The following is a 23,350-nucleotide window of genomic DNA, read 5'->3' as shown; positions in this document are numbered from 1 at the left end:
AGTGTGGGTCACAGGCTGCAGGGCAAACACTTTACCCACTGAACCATCCCACCAGCCCTGTATAGGCTTTTCTTAACTGTAGTCACTACTGTGTATAATAGATCTCTTGAAGTCCTCTGCACTTGGGGATTTTTGACTTCTTTCCATTCTGTATGCAAATGTTACCTCAGGAATATTTTCATCATTCATTTCAAATATAGCGTACTTTTTGGTCACTCATTAATTTTCTATCTTTTATTAGAGTAGTAAAACTTCCAAGGGGATAAGAACTGTGTTGGTAATTTATATCCCCTGCGTCTGGAAAATGCCTAGTGTGTTCTAGGCCTGGCATTAATTTGAATAAAATCTAATAAGTAATTTGTTCCTACATGAAAAAAAAGTACCTGGCAAAGAATCTTGGGGTTTTTTTTTTTTTTTTTCTTTTTTTTTCTTCTTTTAAGACAGGGTCTGTGTGTTGTAGAACTTGCTTTGTAAAATGGGCAGGCCTGGAACACTTAGATAAACCTGTCTTTCTCTGCCTTCTGAATTTTGGGTTTGAAGGCATGTGCCATCATGCCTGGCTCGGCTTTTCCTTTGTAAGCTACTTTCTAAACAAATAAATAGAAATTCTGCTACACTGAAATAATTATGAAATTTTAATTGTGTTTTTTCCCCTTTTTTGGTAATAAATTTCTTTCCTGGCATGGTGCTGCATGCCTTTAATCCCTAGTATTCAGGAGGCAGAGGCAGGCAGAGATCTCTTGAGTTTCAGGCTAGCCAGGGCTACATAGTGAGGTCCTTTATCAACAAACAAAATTTATGATTTATTAGTATTAGATGTTTGACTTACATACCTATTAAGGTTTTGTTTTTATTTCTTTGTTTTTGTATCCCAACCAGTGTTTCCTCTCCCTCTTCTCCAAGTTCCCCCATCCCCATCCCCTCCTCCTGAACTCCATCTACTCAGTTTTTCTGCAGAAAGCAGTAGGCAAACCATGGATATCAGCCAGCCATATCAGGTTGTAGTGAGACTAGGCACCTCCTCTTCTGGTAAGACTGGATGAGGCAATCTAGTAGGAGGAATAGGTCAGAGACCGCCCCTGCTCCCACTGTTAGGAGCCCCACGAGAAGACCAAGGTACACAACTGTAACATGCAGAGGGTCTAGGTCACTCCCGTGCAGGCTCTCTGTTTGGCGCTTCAGTCTTTGTGAGCCCCTGTGAGCCCCGGTTAGTTGGTTTTGTGGGGTTTATTATGGTGCCCTTGACCCCACTGGCTCCTTCATTCCTGGGTCCCCCTTTTCTGCACGATTTCTGGAGCTCCCCCTAGTGTTTGGCTGTGAGTCTCTGCCTCCGTTTCCATCAGTTGCTGGGTAAAGCCTCTCTGATGCCAGTTGGGCTAGGCATCTATGAGTATAGTAGAATGTCATTTTACCTGTCTGGGTGTTTCGCCTGCATGTTTGTGCACCATATGCTTGCCTGGTTCCTGGAGGAAGCCGCAAGAGGGCTTTGGATTCTTAGAATCGGAGTCACAGATGGTTATGAGCCTCCATATGGGTGTGTGTGTGGGGGGCTCTATATGGGTTCTGGCAATTGACTCAGGTTCCCTGGAAGAGCAGCCAGTGCTCTTAACTCTGCAGAACCTTAATACAATTCTTAATGATAAAATGTGATTTGATAGCTGGGTGGTGGGTGGAGCACGCCTTTAGTTCCAACACTCTGAGGCAGAGGCAGGTGGATCTCTGTGAGTTCAAGGCCAGCATGGTCTACAGAGATCTAGGACAGCCAGGTCTGTTACACAGAGAAACCCTGTCTTGAAAAACCAAAGGGGGAAAAAATGTTTTGATGGTAGGTGTGATGGTGCATACTTGTTGTAATCCAGTCCTTGAGAAACTGAGGCAGAAGAGAGTCTTGAGTTCAAGGCCAGCCTAGGCTATGTAGTGAGACTTGTCTTAAGACAACAACAAAAATATGATTTGAAAATTCAGTTTAATGTTCAAGATAATAAATGTAATTTGTACTTGACATTTGCTTGAAATTTTTATGTTGAATATAATCAAAGATAATGTGTATAGAAAGATTATATCATGAATAATATATTCAGTAAAGCTTGAAAGATGCCACGATCATTTATTTCTCTCTGCATAGGTGTTTTCTGGCTTTTCATGGCAAAAAAAAAAAGGCACTGTCTGGAATTTCTTGGGGTGGGTGGGGGGATACACAAGTTAAATTTCCAGAAATTAGTGGTGTTGCAGAAGCTGTTTTTGATTCTATTTTTTCCTCATCTTCCAAAGGTACTTAGAATTTTTTTTCTCTCCTATGTATAATAAACACTGGAATAATAATCAGATAACATACATTAGTATTTTATGTTTGACTTTTATTTTGTATAACTCTTTTCATTATGGAGGTTGAGAAGGGGTGGTTGGGTGGTTGGGAGCAAAGTAATGTGAGCCCCTCTTAGAACCAGCCCTTCCAGTAGGTTGAATGCCAGTGTGAGTACCATTTTGCTGTCTTCTAAGTCAGCTGTACTTGTTAGGCACCAAAGGATGGAAGTTGAAAGCCTCTCATGTTTCAGATACAAAATTGATGACATTTTTCTATAGAGCCACTTAGCTGTGAGTATGGTTTGGATGTTTCACTATGTGCCAAGGGAAATAAGAAAGTATAAGAAAATGTACATTACTAAGGAGAGTTATAATGAAAATCTATGACACATATACTATTTCATTATGGATTTTGTGAATTTCGGAGTTTACTTTTGCTAAAAGTTCAGTTACTTTCAGAAGATGTTGGTGATAGAGGAGAGCCTTTTCCAATTTTATGTGTGGAAGAATGGTGTATTGTAAGCTCTGATTTAAGCAGTCTGTAATTACTATTGGGGAAATGACCCTCTTTAGCTTAATCTTACAAGTGGGTAGGGGAAAAATAGGGACTTCATTAGTGTTATAATTTCCTATTAATAGGCAAATTTATTAAAGTAATTTAACTTTTAGAGTGTAGATTTTGTATAATTCAGAAAGCATGTGGGAAGAAAGAACAGTAGTGAACTCTGTTTATGTATGCACATTTTCCTTTAACAGTGGTTGGCACTTACCATGGTTCCCAGGACCAGCCCCATCAAGTGCCCGGTAACCACCAGCAGCCTCCCCAGCAGAACACTGGATTTCCACGTAGCAGTCAGCCTTATTACAACAGTCGTGGTGTGTCCCGAGGAGGGTCTCGTGGTGCCCGAGGCTTGATGAATGGATACAGGGGCCCTGCCAATGGATTTAGAGGTAAACAAATAAAGCAAGTTGGGATTACTTTTTACAGTTTCAAGTCTCCCCTGATTTGTAAAATATGTAGAGATATGTCTCATTTTTGGGTAAGAGTTGCCTCTCTGTATTAGTCTCTTAATGTATACTTTAAACATTTGAAGTGTATGTTGTATGTGTGTGGCTTCAAACTCAGATCCACCTGCCACTGTCTCTTGAGTGCTGGAATTAAAAGCATGCACCACCATGCCTGGCTAATTTTGCCAGTTTTTTATGACAAAACTGGGAAAGAAAAATTGAGTTGTTACACAGATGTTTATAGGTTTGTCTGAGTTTGTTTTGTGTGTGTGTGTGTGTGTGTGTGTGTGTGTGTGTGTGTGTGCGCGCGCATGCGTGTTCATTCCTAGATGGACAAAAAAGTATCATCTAAAGCAGATGGTACTTAGATATTGATAAACAGATTGGATCAAGATGGGAAATTCAAAATTAGTTTAAATAAGTAGTGTGTCATGCATTTTTAACCGTTCCCTTTAAGAAAATAAATTCCTTGTAAGGAAAAGTAAATTATTTCCTTGTCCTAACTTCTAGGAGGATATGATGGTTACCGCCCTTCGTTCTCAAACACTCCAAATAGTGGTTATACACAGTCTCAGTTCAGTGCTCCCCGGGACTACTCTGGCTACCAGCGGGTATGTAAACATAGGGTGAAGCTCAGTGATTAAGTGATTTGGGGTTAATTTTGTGGTGTCCAATATACTTTGTTATAATAATGATGGCTTTGGTTTATTTTTTTTTAAACACTCATCTGTAACCACCTAATGTAGTTTGCTAAAAGTGGTTTCGATATGGAACTACATGTAAACATTCTTGAGTTTAATGGAAGCACAGTAAGAACAGAGTAACTTAGCTGTAGTCCACTGATGTCTAGAAGGAGTTATGTATTCTGCTAGTGTTAAGCGCTAAGACTAGATAGAGGTTTACAAAATTACTTTCCTTTTCAGTACTAACTAGCTTGTCTTTTAGGATGGATATCAGCAGAATTTCAAGCGAGGCTCTGGGCAGAGTGGACCACGGGGAGCCCCACGAGGTAATATTTTGTGGTGGTGATCCTAGCTCCTATGTGGAGCTTCTGTTCTGGCCTTGGAAGAGCTGTTCATAGTCTGCATGTAGGTTATATGTTAGGAGTGCATTTATCTTTTCCAGACTTGTTGCTAAAGATTAAATGAAATGCTCTGTTTCTAAAATTTCATCTTGAATCCAAATTTTAATTTTTGAATGACTTTCCCTGTTATTGTCTTGAAAATCGGAACATTTTCTCTGCCTCAGAAAAGTGTTTTTCCAACTGGAAATTTATTTTTCAGGTCTTAAAACCTGCTAAATGTTTTTAGGAAGTACTTACTGAAACTTTTTGTAAGACATTTTTGGAACGAGATTGAACATTTATATAAATTTATTACCCTCTTTGATTTTTGAAACATGCATATTATATTTTAGGCTCAGAAGCCCTTTAATGGCCAGATAAGCCACAGGTACACCTAGAGAACCATTTAGAAGTGACAGACTAACTGTAATTTGCATACTTTCAGAAACAATGTTAGCGATCTAAATATCAAATGTATTTCTGATAGAACTCCCAAATTCTTAGCAACTTAATTGCATTGGAATTAAACATTAGAAGTTTAGAGTCTTTTGTTTCATTTGTCTTTCAAGTAATGGAAAATAATTTCTCACAGGGAGAGAAAGTTAATCTGTTGAACAATTAATTATAGGCAGCATTTCATGTAATCTGAAGTTCTAAATGGTTCTCTGATTGAAGGAGGTTAAAGAATTAGGTTTCTAACAGTTATTGGCTGGCCATGACATGTATAAAATGTATATTAAGGAAGAATTATAAAGTACTTTAATTTGAATGCTAGTGGCAATTAACCGTTAAGGCAGTTCTTTTAAAAAAGTTAACAGGTCATCTGGGAAATACTGACTTGAAGTATCAAAGGTATTTGCATGTGAATGTGGGTTATGTTCTTCTATCCCACCTTGTAGCATATTCTATGAAAGTTGAGTTAACTGATAGATAAAATATGTTTTAACAGCATGTAAAGAGTTACTTTACCTGTTATAAGTCAATATACAACTTTGAATGTTATGTAGTTTCTTTTTAACAGTTTAGGTAAAAAGGTCTGTTTTCATTCTGGTGCTTTTATTAATTTTGATAGTATGATGTTACTTACTATTGAAATGTAAGCTAGCGTGTACATTAGAATGTAAGCTCCATGAGAGCAGGTACCTTGTCTGTCTTCACTGCTGTATCTATTCCCAACGCCTCATGACAGTGCCTGGCACATAGTAGGCACTCAATAAATACTTGTTGAATGAATGAATGAATGAGTACTGGTGGAATACTCCATTAGCTCTACTCTTCTTTTGGCTAGAGAACATGAGCAAATATGCAAAAGACAACTTCCAGGACAGGTGAAACTTGAACACTGAAGAATTGGCCTCTTAAGCCTAATAGTGTGCTGACAAGCTGCCCACATGCTTCTTGACTTCAGATGAAAGTCTGCTTGAAGGCAAAACAAATAATACTTGAAAGAAAAATCAAATGCCATTTTTGTCTTCTAGGTCGTGGAGGGCCCCCAAGACCCAACAGAGGGATGCCGCAAATGAACACTCAGCAAGTGAATTAATGTGATTCACAGGATTATGTTTAATCGCCAAAAACACACTGGCCAGTGTACTATAATATGTTACCAGAAGAGTTATTATCTATTTGTTCTCCCTTTCAGGAATCTTATTGTAAAGGGACTGTTCATCCCATAAAGACAGGACTACAATTGTCAGCTTTATATTACCTGGATATGGAAGGAAACAATTTTTACTCTGCATGTTCTGTCCTAAGCGTCATCTTGAGCCTTGCACACGATACTCAGATTCCTCACCCTTGCTTAGGAGTAAAACATTATATACTTATGGGGTGATAATATCTCCACAGTTATTTGAAGTGGCTTAGAAAAAAAAGCAAGTTTGACTTTTTGATATTGGATAAAATCTACAATCAGCCCTAGAATTATTCAGTGGTAATTGACAAAGCATTTTCCTTGAGAGGAAGATGGAAGGAGTGGAGTGTGGTTTGGCGAAACAACTACATTTCACAGCTTTTCCTGTTAATTTGGAGCACCGACTGATTAGAAGCATACCAAATTATGCATGGGTCCTTAATCACACAAGTGAGGCTGGCCACCAGCCTTGGCATAGCACTAGTCCTCTGGCCAAACAACTGTGATTAAAAACACATGTAAATTGCTTTTTAGTAGTGGATATGGTGTAAGACAAAGCCAAAATGCAAATTAGGCTTTGATTGGCTCTTCTAGAAAAATATGCAACAAATACGGGGTATGATCTGGATGGGTTGCTTCTGTACTCAATGTGAACTATTTAGATCCTTTCAAACACTTAACAGTTACTCTGAAACAGTGACTTACATGAGGATTGGTACTGTTTGTCATTCCTCACGATAATGTGCATTGTCATCACTAATCCTTGGATCTTGCTGTATTGTTATCTAAATTGGTGTAGGTACTGATGAAAATCTCTAATGGATGGATAATCATAACACTTTTGGTCACATGTTTTTCTCCTGCAGCCTGAAAGTTCTTGAAAAAGATCAAATGCCTGCTGCTACCACCCTTTTAAAATTGCTATCTTTTGAAAAGCACCAGTATATGTTTTAGATCGATTTCCCTGTTTGAGGGAAATGACAGACAGTAGTTTCAGTTCTGATGGTATAAGCAAAACAAATAAAACATGTTTCTAAAAGTTGTATCTTGAAACACTGGTGTTCAACAGCTAGCAGCTAAACTGATTCACCCCATGCATTGTTAGTGTCACAGACTTTGTGGTTATGTCTAGCAGCTGTTTCTGAAGGAGTTTTACTTACCTTTTGTCTGATTTAATTCTCCTTTTCTTGTGGAGACATTTATGTTCAAAGTGTTGATTCCTTGCCTTAGATGCATAGGGAGAGTATACAGTTTGGAGATGGAAGGTTTAGCTGTGACTTAGCCATATGTTCTGTGTTGGAATTTGTGCTAGCAGGTTGAGCACTAGTCTGTGTGCCTATGAACTTAATGCTGCTTGTTGTCCCATTCCATTTTCCTCCATGGAGAATTAATTCCTCTTGTTAAACAAAGGCTACTAAGTTAATGTTATTTTCTGTATAGAATTAAATTTTACTTTCAGCCTTTAGCAAACATTTTTCCCAGCAGGTAATCAGCTACTCAAAAGCAAAACAAAATTCTCAGATATTCATCATTAGACAACTGGAGTTTTTGCTGGTTTTATTGCCTACTAAAAATGTTTAGGCTATCATCGAACATTCCACATTTCAAAAGTTTTGTAGGGTGGTGGATAATGGGGAAGCGTCAATGTTTATTTTAAAATAAATAAAATAAATTCTCGACTTTCCTCATGTGTGGTTGTGGTACATCATATTGGAAGGGTTATCTGTTTACTTTTGCCAAGAGTATTTTGTCAGCACCTCCCCTTGTGTGCTTTAAATGACATCTGCCTGGGATGTACCACAACCATATGTTAGCTGTATTTTAGTGGGATGCTTAAAACATTCGTGGTTTATTGGATAATCACTAGATGGTGTGTGCTTTTGAAGTACTATAGAGAACTAAATTTGCTATATGTCTATAAAATAATTTCATGATATTCAGACATCAGAATCAACGTAAAATAAGTTCTTTAGTATTGAATTTGAGTTCTGAGGTGAATGTGGAGAATGGCTTCTACACATAGTGTAGGGCAGAATGTGTACCATGTGTTCGTAGTTTGACTTCTGTATTTTCTAAGAGTTGCTTATTCCTTTCAAGAGCACCATATAATTAGATGTTATTCTACCATTACTGGTTAAATATGTAAAACTTTTTAATGTCTCAATTTAGACTTTTTTTCTTAAGGAATGCCTCACTAGACAGAACTACTAAAGTAGTTCCATTAAGGCCTGAGTTCTGGTACTCAGTATCTTGTATAATATGCAGAAGACCTTTTGTTTGGTCAAATCTGTATTTTAGTAGAGTACAGGGAAATGATTGTCACACTCTCAGTGTAGTTAGAATATAAAAGATCTTGTACATGCACAATTACCAGTATGTATATATACTACATGTATGATGAAAATGCCGCCCCCCCCCACACACACACACAAGAAAACTTTGTTAAAGGTAGCATGCCATTGGTTATTTTTTGGTTGGGGCTATTTTATTACCAGGCCCTAAATATTCCTAAAAAAGAGTTTTTCCTTCTCTCTTCTTTTGATCATTATATCTTGATATTAAAACACACGACCTTCCAATGATTGTAGTAAATTAACTTCTCTATAGTTCTTTTGTCTCCATATATATGTACATATACATATATATGCACTCATACAATGCTATTGTATAGAGACTTCAAAGAGACATGAGAATGTATACTTATTCTCAGGTTCATTCACTAAGGTGCTTAGCTGACAACCAATTTATAAGTGCAGAATATAGTTGAGCAGCTTCTTATGTGTGCCAGGCAATTTGTATTGTTCGTTATATTTTCAGTGGTACATCTAATTAAGGGAAATGGGGTATACATATGACTGAATTCATACCCTTCATTTCAACCTTAAGCTTCTCAATCTGTATCCTACTTGAGTTATTAAGTACTCTTAGTTTTGAGTATAAGTTATATTTCAATCAGTACTGCCCTTAATGTCCCCTTTATGGAGTTAATGGAATTGAAATCTAGAAAAATAAAATCAGGCTTTTCCTTTACTATTTTGAATTATAAACATCCTTGAAAAGACTAGAGAATGTTTTAAATTTCATTAGTAAAGCCTGTGAGTTGGATACATCCTAAGGAAAAACTCCTTAAATGCTCCTTGTGGGAGAAGAGAAGACCCTGATCTGGTCTTTCAAGAAAAAGGCTAGATTACTGTATGTCTTCCATTATACATAATAAGCTATTCTGAAGCTTACCAGTTTCCTGCCGCTGCCTTGGTTCTTCACTGTTGACATTGGAAGAAGCAGTTTCTCAGATCCACTTCTAGTCAAGTTTTGGTATATTAATTTGTAAGTTAATTTCCTGTGAGTACTGTATTTCTTTAAGGAGACAACTTGAACTTTATTAGCACATTTGGGTATTCTTTGCCCGGCATTATGGCCAGTGTTCAATTAGTGGTGGCAAAAAGAACCAATCAGGACACTGATGGAGTGGGCCAAATGTATGTGGTAAGTGACATGATTCAACTGTGGTTAATGATAATAAATCTGGTGTGACCTAGTCAGTGTGATAAGGTGAGACTTCATTGAAAGATAATTGGACTAAGATAATATGGGTGGGGAATGGTAAACTGGACAAAAGAGAAGCAAAGAGGCCCATGCTTCAGTGACTGCTGTTTGGTTTAAGCTTTAGCAAGATATGGCTGGGGAAACTCGTAAGGGCAGTTTTTCTTTTATGTTCAGTTTTTGTCTCTTAACATTTGGAAGCTATTGAAGATTTTCAAATGGTGTATGTATTGTTTGGGGGTTGGGATAGTGGGCCATCCAATAAAACTGCCATTTAAAAGACCCTCACTGCAGTGTTGAAAACCAAAGTTTATGGGTCAATGGAATCTATCTAGAAGGTACATTTCATTCTTTGCAGCAAAGATGGCAGTGGTGAGGGGCTAACAGATTTCCTGTCTGCACTGAGTATCCTTGGTTAATAGGCTTCATCTCTGTTATATTTACGAAAGTGACCTAATCCAGTTCACTGTTCTATCATTAGTTCTTTTTAGTTAAGTTTGTCTAGAAATACATAAGTCGCAAGCTCCTCAAACTCAAAACTCATACTTGATATTAGGGTAGTGAGAGATAGTAGGCTGGTGACATGGCTCATCGGGTAAGGGCGCTTTTAGCCAAGCCTGACCAGAGTTTTTGACTCCTGGGATCCACATGGTCGAGGAGAATCATCTTCCAAAAATTATCCTCTAACCTCCCCAGGAGTGTAGTGCCATGCTCATACCCATCCTCTCTCAGTAGACATTTAAGATTTTTGGTTGTCTTCGATATTCCAAACTGGCCTAGTACTTTGCCGCCTGTTTTGTCCAACCATTTGATAGGGGGCAATAAATTGAACGCAATATTTGATGTCTTTATACGGTCCTTAAGTAAAATCACATGGCTCCCCAGCTTGGCACAGCCATCTATCACTGTGGCCACTCTTCACTTGCCTCACTCCTTTACATTCTAGACCAGAAATGTACAATATCCTATGGCAGTTCTCCCTATTTCTACTCTCACATGGTGGTGTCATAGATTTTGCAGTGACTAGGAGTCAAGCTGGTAATTTTTGTCCTCAAAATTCCAGTGGGTCTCCCCCCTCCCCCCATTAAAACTGAAATCCTGTAATCCAGTCCACTTATGTAGCATTTACATAGCCTAAGGTTTACCCAACTTGCTTTTTTTTTTTTTTTTTTTTTTTTTTGACTTTTTGACTTTTTGAGACAAGGTTTCTCTGTGTAGCTTTGCGCCTTTTCCTGGATCTCTCTCTGTAGACCAGGCTGGCCCCGAACTCACAAAGATCCACCTGCCTGTGCCTCCCGAGTGCTGGGATTAAAGGCGTGCGCCACCACCGCCCGGCCCCAACTTGCTATTTTTAAGTTGAACATTGTCAAGTGTCATTTCGGAATTTTGGGTATTGCTGTGTCCACTTTGACAGGACTTCTCTGCCCGTTTATACGATACTGCTAGTTTTATTTAATTAAGCTCATTTAGAACTTAAAGCTAGGACCATTTGGTGACTATCAACATACTATTACTCGGCATCGTAAAGTTTTGTTAATTAATGTATACATTGATTTTAAAATTGGAAGTGCTTAAATTTGGGGAAGGAATTCAATTTTGTACACCAGAGCTTATGCTGTCCAAGAGTATGGGGCGTTAACATGTCCTGTGCCCAGAAGGTGGACTCCAGGGAAGGTAACTCAATAGAGCCCTGATGTTGGGTTTTCGGGACACTTCACATGGTACGGGTTTGAGAAGAACAGCCGCCACGGTTGTGGTTACAGTCTACATAAACCCGGACCAACCCCAACCACCCCCCACCCCCCGACTGCTGCGGGTTGCAGGGTTCGGTGAGATGAATAAAGAAGCTACTGGCCTAGTTTCATGTCATTAAAAGTTGCGGGGGGCGGGGTCGATGAAACTGCACCCACGCCTGGAACATCTGTGTCTCATGTACTCGGGCTACAGTGGCGCCCTTTATTACTGGTGCAGCAGATGATTTCGGATACCAGTGTCCAACGCCTGCCGCGGGCGCCCGGATATCCAAACGGTTTATTTCCGCCCGCCATAACTAGGCTGTAGGGTCAGATGCAAATGGTACACAGCTTGACTGCAATGGCGACCGGCAGCTAGTGCGCAGCCGTAGTAGACACCTGCGGTATGGGCCTTGCGTCACGTAGGCGTCATCACCAAGCGCCGAAGCAAGGGAAGGTCCCATCGCGCTAGTGGCCCCACCCCCGTTGAGCGCTTGCGCACGTGTTGTCGGCAGCCTAAGTGTCCACACTCACTGGCGGCTCCTGGCGTGCTCAGCTGGCTGTCGGCGTTTTCTTCGCAAACGCGCAGGTCTCCGGAGCAGCTCTGTGCCCTCACCTACTTCCGTTGTGCGGCTGGCTGGGGTCCGGCGGACTCCGGACGCAGGTACTCTGTGGAAAGGTTTGGTCGGATGTTGAGGTGTGCGGCGGTGTCCTTTCCCGGCCCGCGGTTCTGGCGCGAGGACCAAAGCCCCTGTCCGGGCTGGTGCCGGGATCTTCGGACTGCCTCTCTTCTGGACGCCCAGCAGACAGACTCTCCCGGTCTTGGATACTCAAACACTCTTTGGGGCTGGTTTCTTGAGCGCTTTCGGGGGTGCATGGCTCTTTTCCACACTCAGGGACGTCTAACTGGGAGGGTAGAGAGTGGGTGGGTTTCAAAGCCGCTTTCCGAGAAGCTTTCTCCTGGCAGCAGTGGTAGGCTTTGTACTAAGGCTGGTTAATCCCGAATCTTCTGCTCCTAATGGACTGCAGCTTGTCCATTGTTTTATGCTCTATCCAGTTGAGTCTCGTTTAGGACATTTGACAGTGCACCGGTGATGCTTGGCACAGGGTGCTTGGTATTTGTACAGGAATGGATACAGCAGCGATTCATCTAGCTCAGTGGCTCTCAACTTTCGTAATGCTTCAATCCTTGTGGTGTCCCTCAACCATAAAATTATTTTCATTGCCACTTCATAACTGTAATTATGCTACTGTTATGAATCGTAATGTAAATATCTGATATTTCCAATGTTCTTAGTTGACCCCTGTGAAAAGGTCTTTCGACCTTTTGGGGGTCGCGAGTCGCAACCCATAAATTGAGAACCGCTGATCTAGCTGGTCCTGGTGGCCCATGCTTTTAATCCCAGCACTGGACAGGCAGAGAGGTAAGAGGGAGCTCTCTGAATTCGAGGCCAGCCTGTTCTACAGAGTGAGTTCCAGGACAACTAAGGCTACACAGAGAAACCCTGTCTCAAACAAACAACAAACAAACAAAACATTAAAAATTAACAAGAACAAAACAAGAAAAAAGAGACCGATTCATCTTGAGTTTTCTATGTCCAGAGTTGCCTTCCTCGTCCATTAGGCCTTTTTTGGCAACAGTGATCTTAGACCATTATCAGATTCCTTACTCTAGCTGTTACTTTTATATCTCATTTCGTCTGTGTAGTTCTACCTCATTTCTTTTTAAAAATACTCTTAGAATTAAAGTTTGTAGTTAAGAGCCTTACCTGGTAATGGTAAACTCCTGGTAAAGGACTCTCCTACTAAAACACACGATAGACTCTAAAAATTAGGTACCCATTCATTTTTTGTGGGTCTTTACGTGTCTGGCAACATAGAGCTTACAAATTGAACTGATACACAAAGGAAGGGGCTCAGGTGGAGTTGGGGGGCAGTGTGAAGCCCTACTGTTTGGGGATACTTATTTCCCACAGCTAGGCAAACTCTGTCCCACTGTACACTCATGGCCCGCATGGTGCTTTTTGAAGCCGCCGTGTAGCCTGTAGTGTGACTTCTCACCCAAGGAAACGCATTGTCTCATAGAAATATGTTTGTTTTCCCTCATTTGATGAATAACGTGAATTTTAATTTTTATTATAATTTGTGCGTGTGTGTTGTTTTGCATGTCATGGAGTGCCTGTGGAGGTCAGAGAACAATTTTTTTTAATGATTTATTTTTATTTCATGTGCATTGATATTTTTCCTGCTCATGTGTCTCTGTGAGGGTGTCATATATTCTGGAGTTACAGACAGTGGTGAGCTGTCATGTGGGGACTGGGAATTGAACCTGAGTTTTCTGGAAGAGCAGCCAGTGTTCTTAACCACTGAGCCATCTCTCCAGCCCCCGGAGAACAACTTTTAGGAGTTGGTTCTCTTCCCCTTTTTTTTTGCCGGGGGAGGAGCATTGGTTTTTCGAGACAGGGTTTTTCTGTGTAGCCCTGACTGGCCTCAGACTCACAGAGATCTGCCTCCCAAGTGCTGGCATTAAAGATGTGCTACACCACCACCCAGCAGTTCTTTTCCTTTTACCTTGTGGGTTCTCGAGATCAAATTCAGGTCATCAGGTTTGGCAACAAGCACCTTTCCCTGCTGAGCCATTTTACCACACATGTGAACATCTTTTTTTTTTTTTTTTTTTTTTTTTAAAATACATCCCAACCAAAGTTTCCCTCTCCCCCTCCAAACCTATCCACTCCTCCTCCACTGTTTCTCTTCAGATACAGACAGGCATCCTGTGGATGTCAACCAGCCATGGTATATCAAGTTGCAGTGAGATTAGGTACCTCCTTTTCTGTTAAGACTGGATGAGGCATTCCGGGAGGAGGAATAGGTTGCAAAAGCAGGCAGCAAGGCAGAGACAGCCCCTGCTCCCATTGTTAGGAGCCCCACAAGAAGACCAAGGTACACAAGTGTAACATATATGCAGAGGACTTTAGTCAGTCCCATGCAGGCCCCCTGGTTGTCAATTCAGTCTCTGTGAGCCCAGGTTAGTTGGTTTTCTTGTGATGTCCTTGACCCCACTGGCTCCTACAATCCTTTTCCCCCCCTTTTCTACATGATTCCTTGAGCTCCCCCTAGTGTTTGGCTGTGAGTTTCTGCCTCTGTTTCCATCAGTTGCTGGGTAAAGCCTCTCTGATGACAGTTGGGCTTGGCACCAATCAGTCCACACATGTGAATTTTAAAGAAACCAAATCATAAAAGACAAAATGTTAAAATAAAAATCACTATTTAGCCGGGCGGTGGTGATGCACGCCTTTAATCCCAGCACTCGGGAGGCAGAGGCAGGTGGATCTCTGTGAGTTCGAGGCCAGCCTGGGCTACAGAGCGAGTTTCAGGACAGCCTCCAAAGCTACACAGAGAAACCCTGTCTCGAAAAACCAAAAAATAAAATAAAATAAAATAAAATAAAATAAAATAAAATAAAATAAAATAAAGTCACTATTTAGAAATTACATTTTGTGCTTTCCCCCCATCTAGTCCTTTTTAGTTTTTCTCCCCTCTGTGTGTTATGTATGTGTATCAAATGGTATTTATAGTGTTGGGAATGCTGCTCAGATAGTAGAATGCTTGCTTGCCTAGCATGAACAAGGCCCTGGGTTTGATTCCCAGCATAACATAACATCTTGTGTGGTGATGTATGTCTGTACTTTGAGCGGTTGCTTGTAATCCTAGTACTTGGAAGTGGAGGCAGGAAGATCAAAATTTAGGGTTATCTTGGGCTATAGTGAACTTAAGGTCAGCCTGGGAAGCATCACACTGTAAAAAAACAAAACCCAGTAGAATAAAAGAGTATATCATACTTTATCTTGCTGTTCTTTTGGGTCTATAGAGATACTATTTTATACTTTAATCATTCCTGGTTTTATTTATTTTAAACACATGTCCTGATTCTCTCTCTTCTTTTTCTTTCTTTGTGTTTTTGAGACAGGGTCTCTCTGTGTAGCCCTGGCTGTTGTGGACCTCACTGTGTAAACAAGGCCGGCCTCCAGCTCACAGAGATCAGCCTGCTTCTGCCTCCCCTAATTTTTCTTAAACTCCTTGGTGATATAAAATCCACTTCTCTGCTGACTTCCCATGCTTAGGAACACCGTGTCTCAAGCCTTAGTTTCCTGATTATAAAACTGAGGCCTGTGAAACTGTTTGAAGATTAAGATTGTATTTAAGATTACAGCTGTGCTTAGCACAATCTCCACAGAAGGCTGGTGCCACTTACTCGGATGTGGTATTTAGTTTTTTTTTTTTTTTTTTGGTTTTTCAAGACAGGGTTTCTCTGTGTAGCTTTGTGCCTTTTCCTGGAACTCACTCGGTAGCCCAGGCTGGCCTCGAACTCACAGAGATCCCCCTGGCTCTGCCTCCCAAGTGCTGGGATTAAAGGCGTGCGCCACCACCGCCCGGCGGATGTGGTATTTAGTTCATCTGCATCGCCTTTCTTTCTGTTTCAGTGACAGTCTTTCACCATGCACCGGAAGAAGGTGGATAACCGAATTCGGATTCTCATTGAGAATGGCGTGGCTGAGCGGCAGAGGTCTCTTTTTGTTGTAGTTGGGGATCGAGGAAAAGATCAGGTAAGACCTGGTAAATGCTTTGTGTCCTGTCCCAAAGTTGGCAGGTTACCTAGGCCGTTTGAGGTTTCAGCATATGGTGGCATTAGGACCCCTTGGCTGGTAAAGTGCCTGGTAGGAGCATTCATTTAGTACCTGGAAATGGTAAACTTTTTATATTTAAATTTATGAGCAGATGAACTAATATTTTTAGAATGCTGAAATGATGGCATGACCTCAAGGTTAAACATATGTGACCTAGCTGGGCGGTGGTGGCGCACGCCTTTAATCCCAGCACTCGGGAGGCAGAGGCAGGCGGATCTTTGTGAGTTTGAGGCCAGCCTGGTCTACAGAGCGAGATCCAGGAAAGGCGCAAAGCTATACAGAGAAACCCTGTCTCGAAAAACCAAAAAAAAAAAAAAAAAGAAAACAAACAAACAAACAAACATATGTGACCTAGCTTCTGGTTCCTGTCTGGTTATTTCTTGTCTTGTGACCTTGGGTGCTTTCCTTGGCAGGTTAGTTTCTAACTGTTTCTAATGATGTCGTGGGCCTGGCGGTCTCTATGGTGTCTTTGACACTGAGCTTCTGTGATGTTTTTCTTTCTTGGCAGGTGGTTATTCTTCATCATATGTTGTCCAAAGCCACTGTGAAGGCTCGGCCCTCAGTCCTGTGGTGTTACAAGAAAGAGCTGGGGTTTAGCAGGTAAGCTTGGCCCTCGGATGTCACATCCACCTTTCAATTCCTGCTTCCTAGGTAAATGCCAGGAGAAACTCAATGACAATGTTTGAGGATTACTTCTATTTCTCAGGCCAGTATTTGCCCTTCAGACAGAAGCCTTTGTACTTCCTCACCTCCCCTTCCTGTCTGACTCTGCATCAAGATCATGATAGCGCTGTACTCATAGACATTCCTAGAGATTTGATGCCTAAGGTCACAATGCTTCTCCCTTTCTCCTCTTCAGAGAGCTTCTGAGACCACTTTACTGTTCATTAGACACTTGATTATTTTTACCACCCCACCCTCCTTTTTTTTGTGTGTGTGTGTGTGTGGTGCTGGGTATTGACCACAGGACTTCATGTGTGCTCGATGAGTGCTTTACCACGGAGTTACATATCCAGACTCCTCTGATTTTCTGAAGCTGTAATGGTGGTAGTGTCGGAGAGATCATTCATTGGTTAAGAGTACTGGCTGTGCAATCATGAGGACTGTAGTTCAGATCCCAGCAGCCATACCACAAGCCAGGCTTCCTGCAGATGCCTACAGTTCCAGCTCCAAGGAGTCCAGTGCTCTCTGAGCTCCATCCATGCATGCCTGTGTGTATGTACTCACATGGGCACAAGTACAGAGACACATATTGTTGGTTGGTTTTGCTCTTTTGAGGCGCCCACCACCCAGCTCCCAAATAAATCACAAACGGAGGCTTATTCTTAATTATAAATGCCTGGCCTTAGCTTGGCTTGTTTCTTTCCAGCTTTTCTTAAACTAACCAGTCTGTCTTTTGCCTCTGGGCTTTTATATTTCTCTGTTTCTGTAAACCTTTCTTTCTTACTCTGTTGCTAGTTGTGTAGGTGGGTGGCTGGCCCCTGATGTCCTCCTTCCTCTTCTTTCTTTCCTTGATCTTCCTTCGGATTTCTCCTTCTATATATTCTCTCTGCTGCCAGCCTCACCTGTCTTTTCTTCTGCCTTGCTGTTGGCATTCAGTTCTTTATTAGACCACCAGATGTTTTAGACAGGCAAAGCAACACAGCTTCACAGAGTTAAACAAATGCGACATAAACAAAAGTAACACACCTTAAAATAATTTCCCAACACACACACACACACACACACACACACACACACACACCTCACAAAAACACAAATACAGATCTTTAAAGAAGACTTGTAGGGGACCCTCAAAGCAAACACATGTGGGTACCTTGGGACTGCTTGGAAATAGAAAGGATGATTCAGGGCCTAAGGGGTTAAGTTTTCAGTTCGGCTTAGGGGTAAGTAATCTGGACCCAGAGTGCATCTGTTTCTTGTCTTGATCATCTCTCATTTCTGTAAATGTGTTCTGTGCTTCCTCTTGGTAAACTAGGTCTGTGTGTCTCCCTGGCAGAAACTTACATTGAGTTTTATGTCTAAGGCCAGCCGTATGGAAGTCAGGCTTTCTCCCCAAATTCTTGTCAAAAGATGCTTCCAAATGGGGCATCACATAGTAATATGATTAGTCATGCGGTAGAAACCTAGCAGTTCTCCTCTAACTCTGAGGGAGTTTGAGATATAGTGGGCAATACACTTTGGCAGATAACCCGCTCTGTGGTCCCCTGAGGTACCTTCTTTCCTGGCTCCCGTGTATTTACTCAGCCCACTGCTGATGTGGTCACTTTCCCCACCCTAGCTACCTAGTTCATGTGATTCTCTTGACAGGCCTCATTTGCCTTGTTAGCCCCACATGTGCTCAGCTCAGTTCACTCTCAGGTCCCAGCTCTGTCCTGACTTCCCACACTGTGGCAGGTCTCCCTGCTGGCGCCTAGGCTGAGGCTGGTATTTCCACCCCTGACATCAGCTGCTCAGATCCCTTGTTCTCTGTGTCTGCATCCTCCTTGAAGCTTTCTCTAAGCTTTTTTTTTTGTTTGTTTGGTTTTTTTGGTTTTTTTGTTTTGTTTTTCGAGACGGGGTTTCTCTGTGTAGCCCTGGCTGTCCTGGAACTCACTCTGTAGCCCAGGCTGGCCTCGAACTCACAGAAATCCGCCTAGCTCTGCCTCCCAGGTGCTGGGATTAAAGGCGTGTGCCACCACCACCCGGCCTTCTCCAGCTCTTCTTAATCAGACTTTCCTCTGTGGTCTGCAGTGTGCATTGATGACTTTTTTCCCCTGTTAGGCGATAAACTTGTTTTGTTAGATGTTTTCTCTCATTATCTTTCTATTTTCTCGTTTAAAGTTGTATTGTGTGTTTGAGTGTGTGTGGTAAGGGGAGAGGGACAGAGAGGGGTGTGTGGGCATGCAGTGCCACAGCATGCATGTGGAAGTCAGATGACATCCTTCGGGAGTTGGTTATCTCCTTCACTGTGGAGTCTCTCTTTTTTTTTTTTTTTTTTTTTTTAAATATATTTATTTTTATTTCATGAGCATTGGTGTTCTACCTGCATGTATGTCTGTATGAAGGTGTTTAACCCCTTGAAGTTACAGACAGTTGTGAGCTGTCATATGGGTGCTGGGAATTGAACCCAGATCCTCTGGAAGAGCAGCAAGTGCTCTTAACCACTGAGCCATCTCTCCAGCCCCCCACTGTGGAGTCTCTTAAGCCCCTCCACATGAAGTTGGTTATTTCCTTCACTGTGGAGTCTCTTAAGCCCCTCCACATGAAGCAGCAGCTGCTCTTGAGCGCCGAGCCATCTTTCAGGCCCTCCCATACATTTTTAAAAGATTGATAAGATTTTGATTTTGTGCGCTCTCTGTCTCTCTCTGTCTCTCTGTCTGTCTCTCTCTGTCTCTCTGTCTCTCTCTCTGTCTCTCTCTCTCTCTCTCTCTCTCCCCTTTTCGAACAGGGTTTTCCTGTGTAGTCCTGGCTATCCTAGATCTCACTCTGTAGATCAAGCTGGCCCTGAACTCACAGAGATCTACCTGCCTTGCATGTGCTGGGATTAAAGGTGTGCGTCACCACTGCCTGACTCTCTGGTTGGTTGGTTGGTTGGTTGGTTGGTTGGTTTGGTAAATAAGAGATTGGAATCAGCTCTCGGTATTCTGGGCAGATTTTCTTTTCAAATTTAACCCATCTGGTTTCACTTTTTAAAATTGCTCTGTGGCAGGCTGGGGATTTAGCTCAGGGGTAGAGTGCTTACGTAGCAAGCGCAAGACCCTGGGTTCGGTCCTCAGCTCTGAAAAAAAAAATTGCTCTGTGGCCACAGCCTTCGCAGTAGTGGTTCTTGTGTGTAACACCAGCCCTCAGGAGGCTAGGATGGGAGGATTGCCAGGAATTCAGGTGGTACAGAGTTGAGACACTGTCTCAGAAAGTGAAGGAGGGTGGGGAATCTGTCCGTACCTCTTCTAGCTCTTCCAGCCTGCCCCCAGTCTTGACTTTCACATCGCCTTGAAAGAGAACGGCTTAGGGAAGGAGCCAGAAGCACCAGTGGTGGTCACCTTGTCCATGGGCCTCAGTTCACGTGGCGAGTAAAGGCCCACAAGGGAACACCGTAGTTCTAGCTAGTAAGTTTGAAAACAGTGGTTCCGCTGTCTTCAGCTAGGGCTGAGGGGATAGTTCAGTTGGTAAAGGGTTTGCCTTGCGACCATGAGGACCTGAGTTTGAGTCCACAGAACCCATTTACAATATCAAAAGCCAGAGCCAGGCAGTGGTGGTGCGCTCGGGAGGCCAGCCTGGGCGACAAAACCAAACCAAAACCAAAACAAAAAACTAAAACAAACCAAAACAAAACTCAGGCTTAGTGGTGTATACTTGTAATCCCTGTGCTGAGGAAGGTGGACACGGGTGGATCTCTGGTGCTGGATGGCAAGCCTAGCTTACTAGATTAGGTCAGTGAGAGAAGAAGCTATGTAAGATTGTCGTCAACTAGAGGCCACCACCATTCTGAAAGTCTCGTGGGTTGTCTTATAAAGGACTGATGGAGAGATGGTTCAGTGGTTGAAAGAACCACGATTTCCAGCCCACACATGACACTGCACGTGCATGGTGCATGGATATACAAGTAGGCAAACGCCCATACACATAAAAATTAATCTTGGGAAATTTAAATGAAGGACAGGTAATTTCTCAGGGCAGTCTAGGTCCTGTCTCAATCCTTCTGTCATTTCCTTAGAGAAACACTATCCTTGAGACGTGACCCACACTGTGGACAAAGAAGGGAAGGCTTTGTCTAGGAAACATGAGTGTTGTAACCTGCTAGCTTCCCATCTTTCCCAGGCCCTATGGGGAGCAGCACAGTTAGTGGAAACATTGGTTTCAGACTTAAGGTAATGAGGCATCTAGGTCTGGTTTTAAGCTTCAGTTGTGGCCAAATATTAGACCTTGCTGCTCCTGTGCCATCTTTTATAGCAAACAGTGGAGTAGTTCACATATACTCCAAAGTGTGTGTTCACGTGCCTGTGCGTGTACGCGTGTGCGTGTGCACGTGCGTGTGTTATGTATGCCACTGTGTGTATGTGGGGGTCAAAGACAACTTAGTTGAGCTGTTCCCACCTTTCCCTGGGTTGTAGGGATTGGACTCAGGTTGTTAGGCTTGTTTGGCAATCGCCTGCTGAGCTATCCTGTCAGCCTGCAAAGTCTGTCTTGACCAGGACATCCCCGTGAACCTCCCTCCACTCCTTCCCCCTTAAAGTGAAGGAGGCAGGCTGCCGCGCTCACCGCTTCCAATTTTCACGAGCCCTGCAGGGCTGAGAGGACCAGTGAGCCTCTCTTGCCTTTTCTGCCCCTGGTTAATTGCCTTTCTTGGGATGGTGGTATTACAGTCACCGGAAGAAGAGAATGCGGCAGCTACAGAAGAAGATAAAAAGCGGGACCTTGAACATAAAGCAAGATGACCCCTTTGAGCTCTTCGTAGCAGCCACAAACATTCGCTATTGCTACTACAATGAGACTCACAAGATCCTGGGGAATACCTTCGGCATGTGCGTCCTCCAGGTGAGTGGCTTCTTCCAGCCTGGCACTTCAGGGCATGGGGCAGGGGGCTTAGGCTGCTTGCTTCCCCACTGAGAACAGGGGTACAGTAAGGAGAGACGGTTCACATGTAAGCATTACACCTAAGCATTATTACCGGAAGACTTGGCCACTTTTAAAAGGAAACTGGGTTCCTTGCCTTATGTAAAAAGAATTTTCATCCGGGCAGTGGCGCACACCTTTAATCCCAGCACTTGGGAGGCAGAGGCAGGCGGATCTCTGTGAGTTCGAGGCCAGCCTGGTCTACAGCACGAGATCCAGGACAGGCACCAAAACTACACAGAGAAACCCTGTCTCGAAAAAACAAAACCCCCAAAAAAGGATTTTCTGCACCTGAGTAGAGGCAGCAGGAGGAGAGTGCTGCATCAGCAGGAGAGTGCTGCATCATCTGAGGTGCTTCTACCCGCTGCTCTGGTCAGTAAGTTCTGGGCCAGTGGGGCACACTGAGGCAGGAGACCTGTGAGTTTGAGACCAGCCTGGCCTTCATCATGTGGTCCTGTCTCCTAAAAGGAAACCAACAGCAGTCCACGAGCAGTGTGGACTTGGAGTCGCCCTAGAATCCAGGTCCCTGTGGAACTGAGACCCTAGCCTGGTCCCAGTCACACAGCCTGGACCTGCTTATCACTCACACCTGCTTCTGAGCTGCAAAAGCCCACTCCCCGCCCCCATTCTGGCCCTTAGGAACCGCATCCTTCCCCTTAGCAAGCTTGGTGAGGCTCTCCACTGGTATTTGTCTTCTTGCCAGACAAGGTAATCAAACATGTTTCTTAGTTCAGGTGGTTGATATATGGTATTTGACTTTATTTGATGTCTGTGATACACCTTTTAGGCCCCAGCCCATGACAAAATGTCTGTACAAATCCATACGTTTATTTACGTAAGTACTGTGACCATAATTATGTAAATTTGAAAACAGCTCACAAAATGTAAGTTAAAAGTGAGAATGGGAACTCAAGAATCAGAGTTCTTAGGGTTTTCTTCTGCATCTCTAGTGAGTTGTCTCAGCAAGGCTGGCTTCCGCCCACCTGGTGAGCCTGAAAGTGTTCCCACCTCTGGCTTTTTTTCTGGTCTCAGTGTTCTGCACCAGCCATTACCAGGCACCAGAATACTCGTTCCTTTGGGCAGTAGTGCCCCCATGTGGTGTAGGTTAGTTTTGTCAGCTTGTCTATAAACTGTCCAGAAAAGGAAAGATGCTTCTGAAATTAGATGTGAATCAGTGAACTTTGGTAGACTTGCTTCCGAATAGTTTATTAGATTATAATCCCCAGTCCTCCTGAACTCGGATGGGCTGTCTCCTGTGGTCCCTTTGTTCGCTGGTGGGAAGCGGGGAGAGGTGAGGTTTGGGGCTTGTGCTCTGAAGCCCTTGTTGCTGTACCACTGCCCCTTAGTTAGGCCGTCGGGAAGGGCTGCTTGTGCCATTAGCCCTTCCTAAGGTCTCTGGTTCCTTCTAGGATTTTGAAGCCTTAACTCCGAACTTGCTGGCCAGAACTGTAGAAACAGTAGAAGGTGGTGGGCTGGTGGTCATCCTCTTACGGACCATGAACTCGCTGAAGCAGCTGTACACAATGACCATGGTAAGAGTGCTTCCGGACTCGGTCCAGACGGCTGCCTTCGCTGTGGGGTGTGGGCACCGTCAGCGAGTGCTCTCTCTGCACAGCGGCCATGTCGGCTTCACCACCCTCACTGCAGAGGACCTTCTGCTCACGTGAGGAGTCTCCGAAGGTCACGGTTCTTTTCAGACAGGTCCAGTTCCACACTGGGGAGATTGAGACGCAGTGCAGCTTTTTGTTTGTTTGTGTTTTGTGATACAGGCTCTCACTTTCCA

General features: G+C 43.0%; 2 protein-coding genes across 5 annotated transcripts in view; both read left to right on the top strand.

Moving 5' to 3' along the window:
* Caprin1 (cell cycle associated protein 1) overlaps positions 1-7,692 on the top strand; it is a 38,508-nt gene extending 30,816 nt beyond the window's left edge. For all 4 annotated transcript variants that reach the window (XM_059261020.1, XM_059261021.1, XM_059261023.1 and 1 more), the window contains 4 exons: positions 3,061-3,255; positions 3,823-3,923; positions 4,258-4,321; positions 5,854-7,692. In XM_059261020.1, coding sequence (XP_059117003.1) covers positions 3,061-3,255; positions 3,823-3,923; positions 4,258-4,321; positions 5,854-5,918 — 425 coding nt within the window. In that variant the 3' untranslated portion in view covers positions 5,919-7,692. The remainder of the gene's footprint in view (positions 1-3,060; positions 3,256-3,822; positions 3,924-4,257; positions 4,322-5,853) is intronic.
* Positions 7,693-11,695: 4,003 nt separating this feature from the next.
* Positions 11,696-23,350, top strand: part of Nat10 (N-acetyltransferase 10) — a 44,847-nt gene continuing 33,192 nt past the window's right edge. Inside the window, exons 1-5 of the mRNA XM_059261019.1 lie at positions 11,696-11,948; positions 15,769-15,891; positions 16,481-16,572; positions 21,318-21,489; positions 22,977-23,099. Of these exons, the coding sequence (XP_059117002.1) occupies positions 15,784-15,891; positions 16,481-16,572; positions 21,318-21,489; positions 22,977-23,099 (495 nt within the window). The 5' untranslated portion in view covers positions 11,696-11,948; positions 15,769-15,783. The remainder of the gene's footprint in view (positions 11,949-15,768; positions 15,892-16,480; positions 16,573-21,317; positions 21,490-22,976; positions 23,100-23,350) is intronic.

Source organism: Peromyscus eremicus, chromosome 4 (genome assembly GCF_949786415.1).
Source record: "Peromyscus eremicus chromosome 4, PerEre_H2_v1, whole genome shotgun sequence".
Classification (NCBI taxonomy): Eukaryota; Metazoa; Chordata; class Mammalia; order Rodentia; family Cricetidae; genus Peromyscus; species Peromyscus eremicus.
The sequence above is the reverse complement of the archived record's forward strand: the minus strand, read 5'-3'. Positions and strand labels throughout refer to the sequence as shown.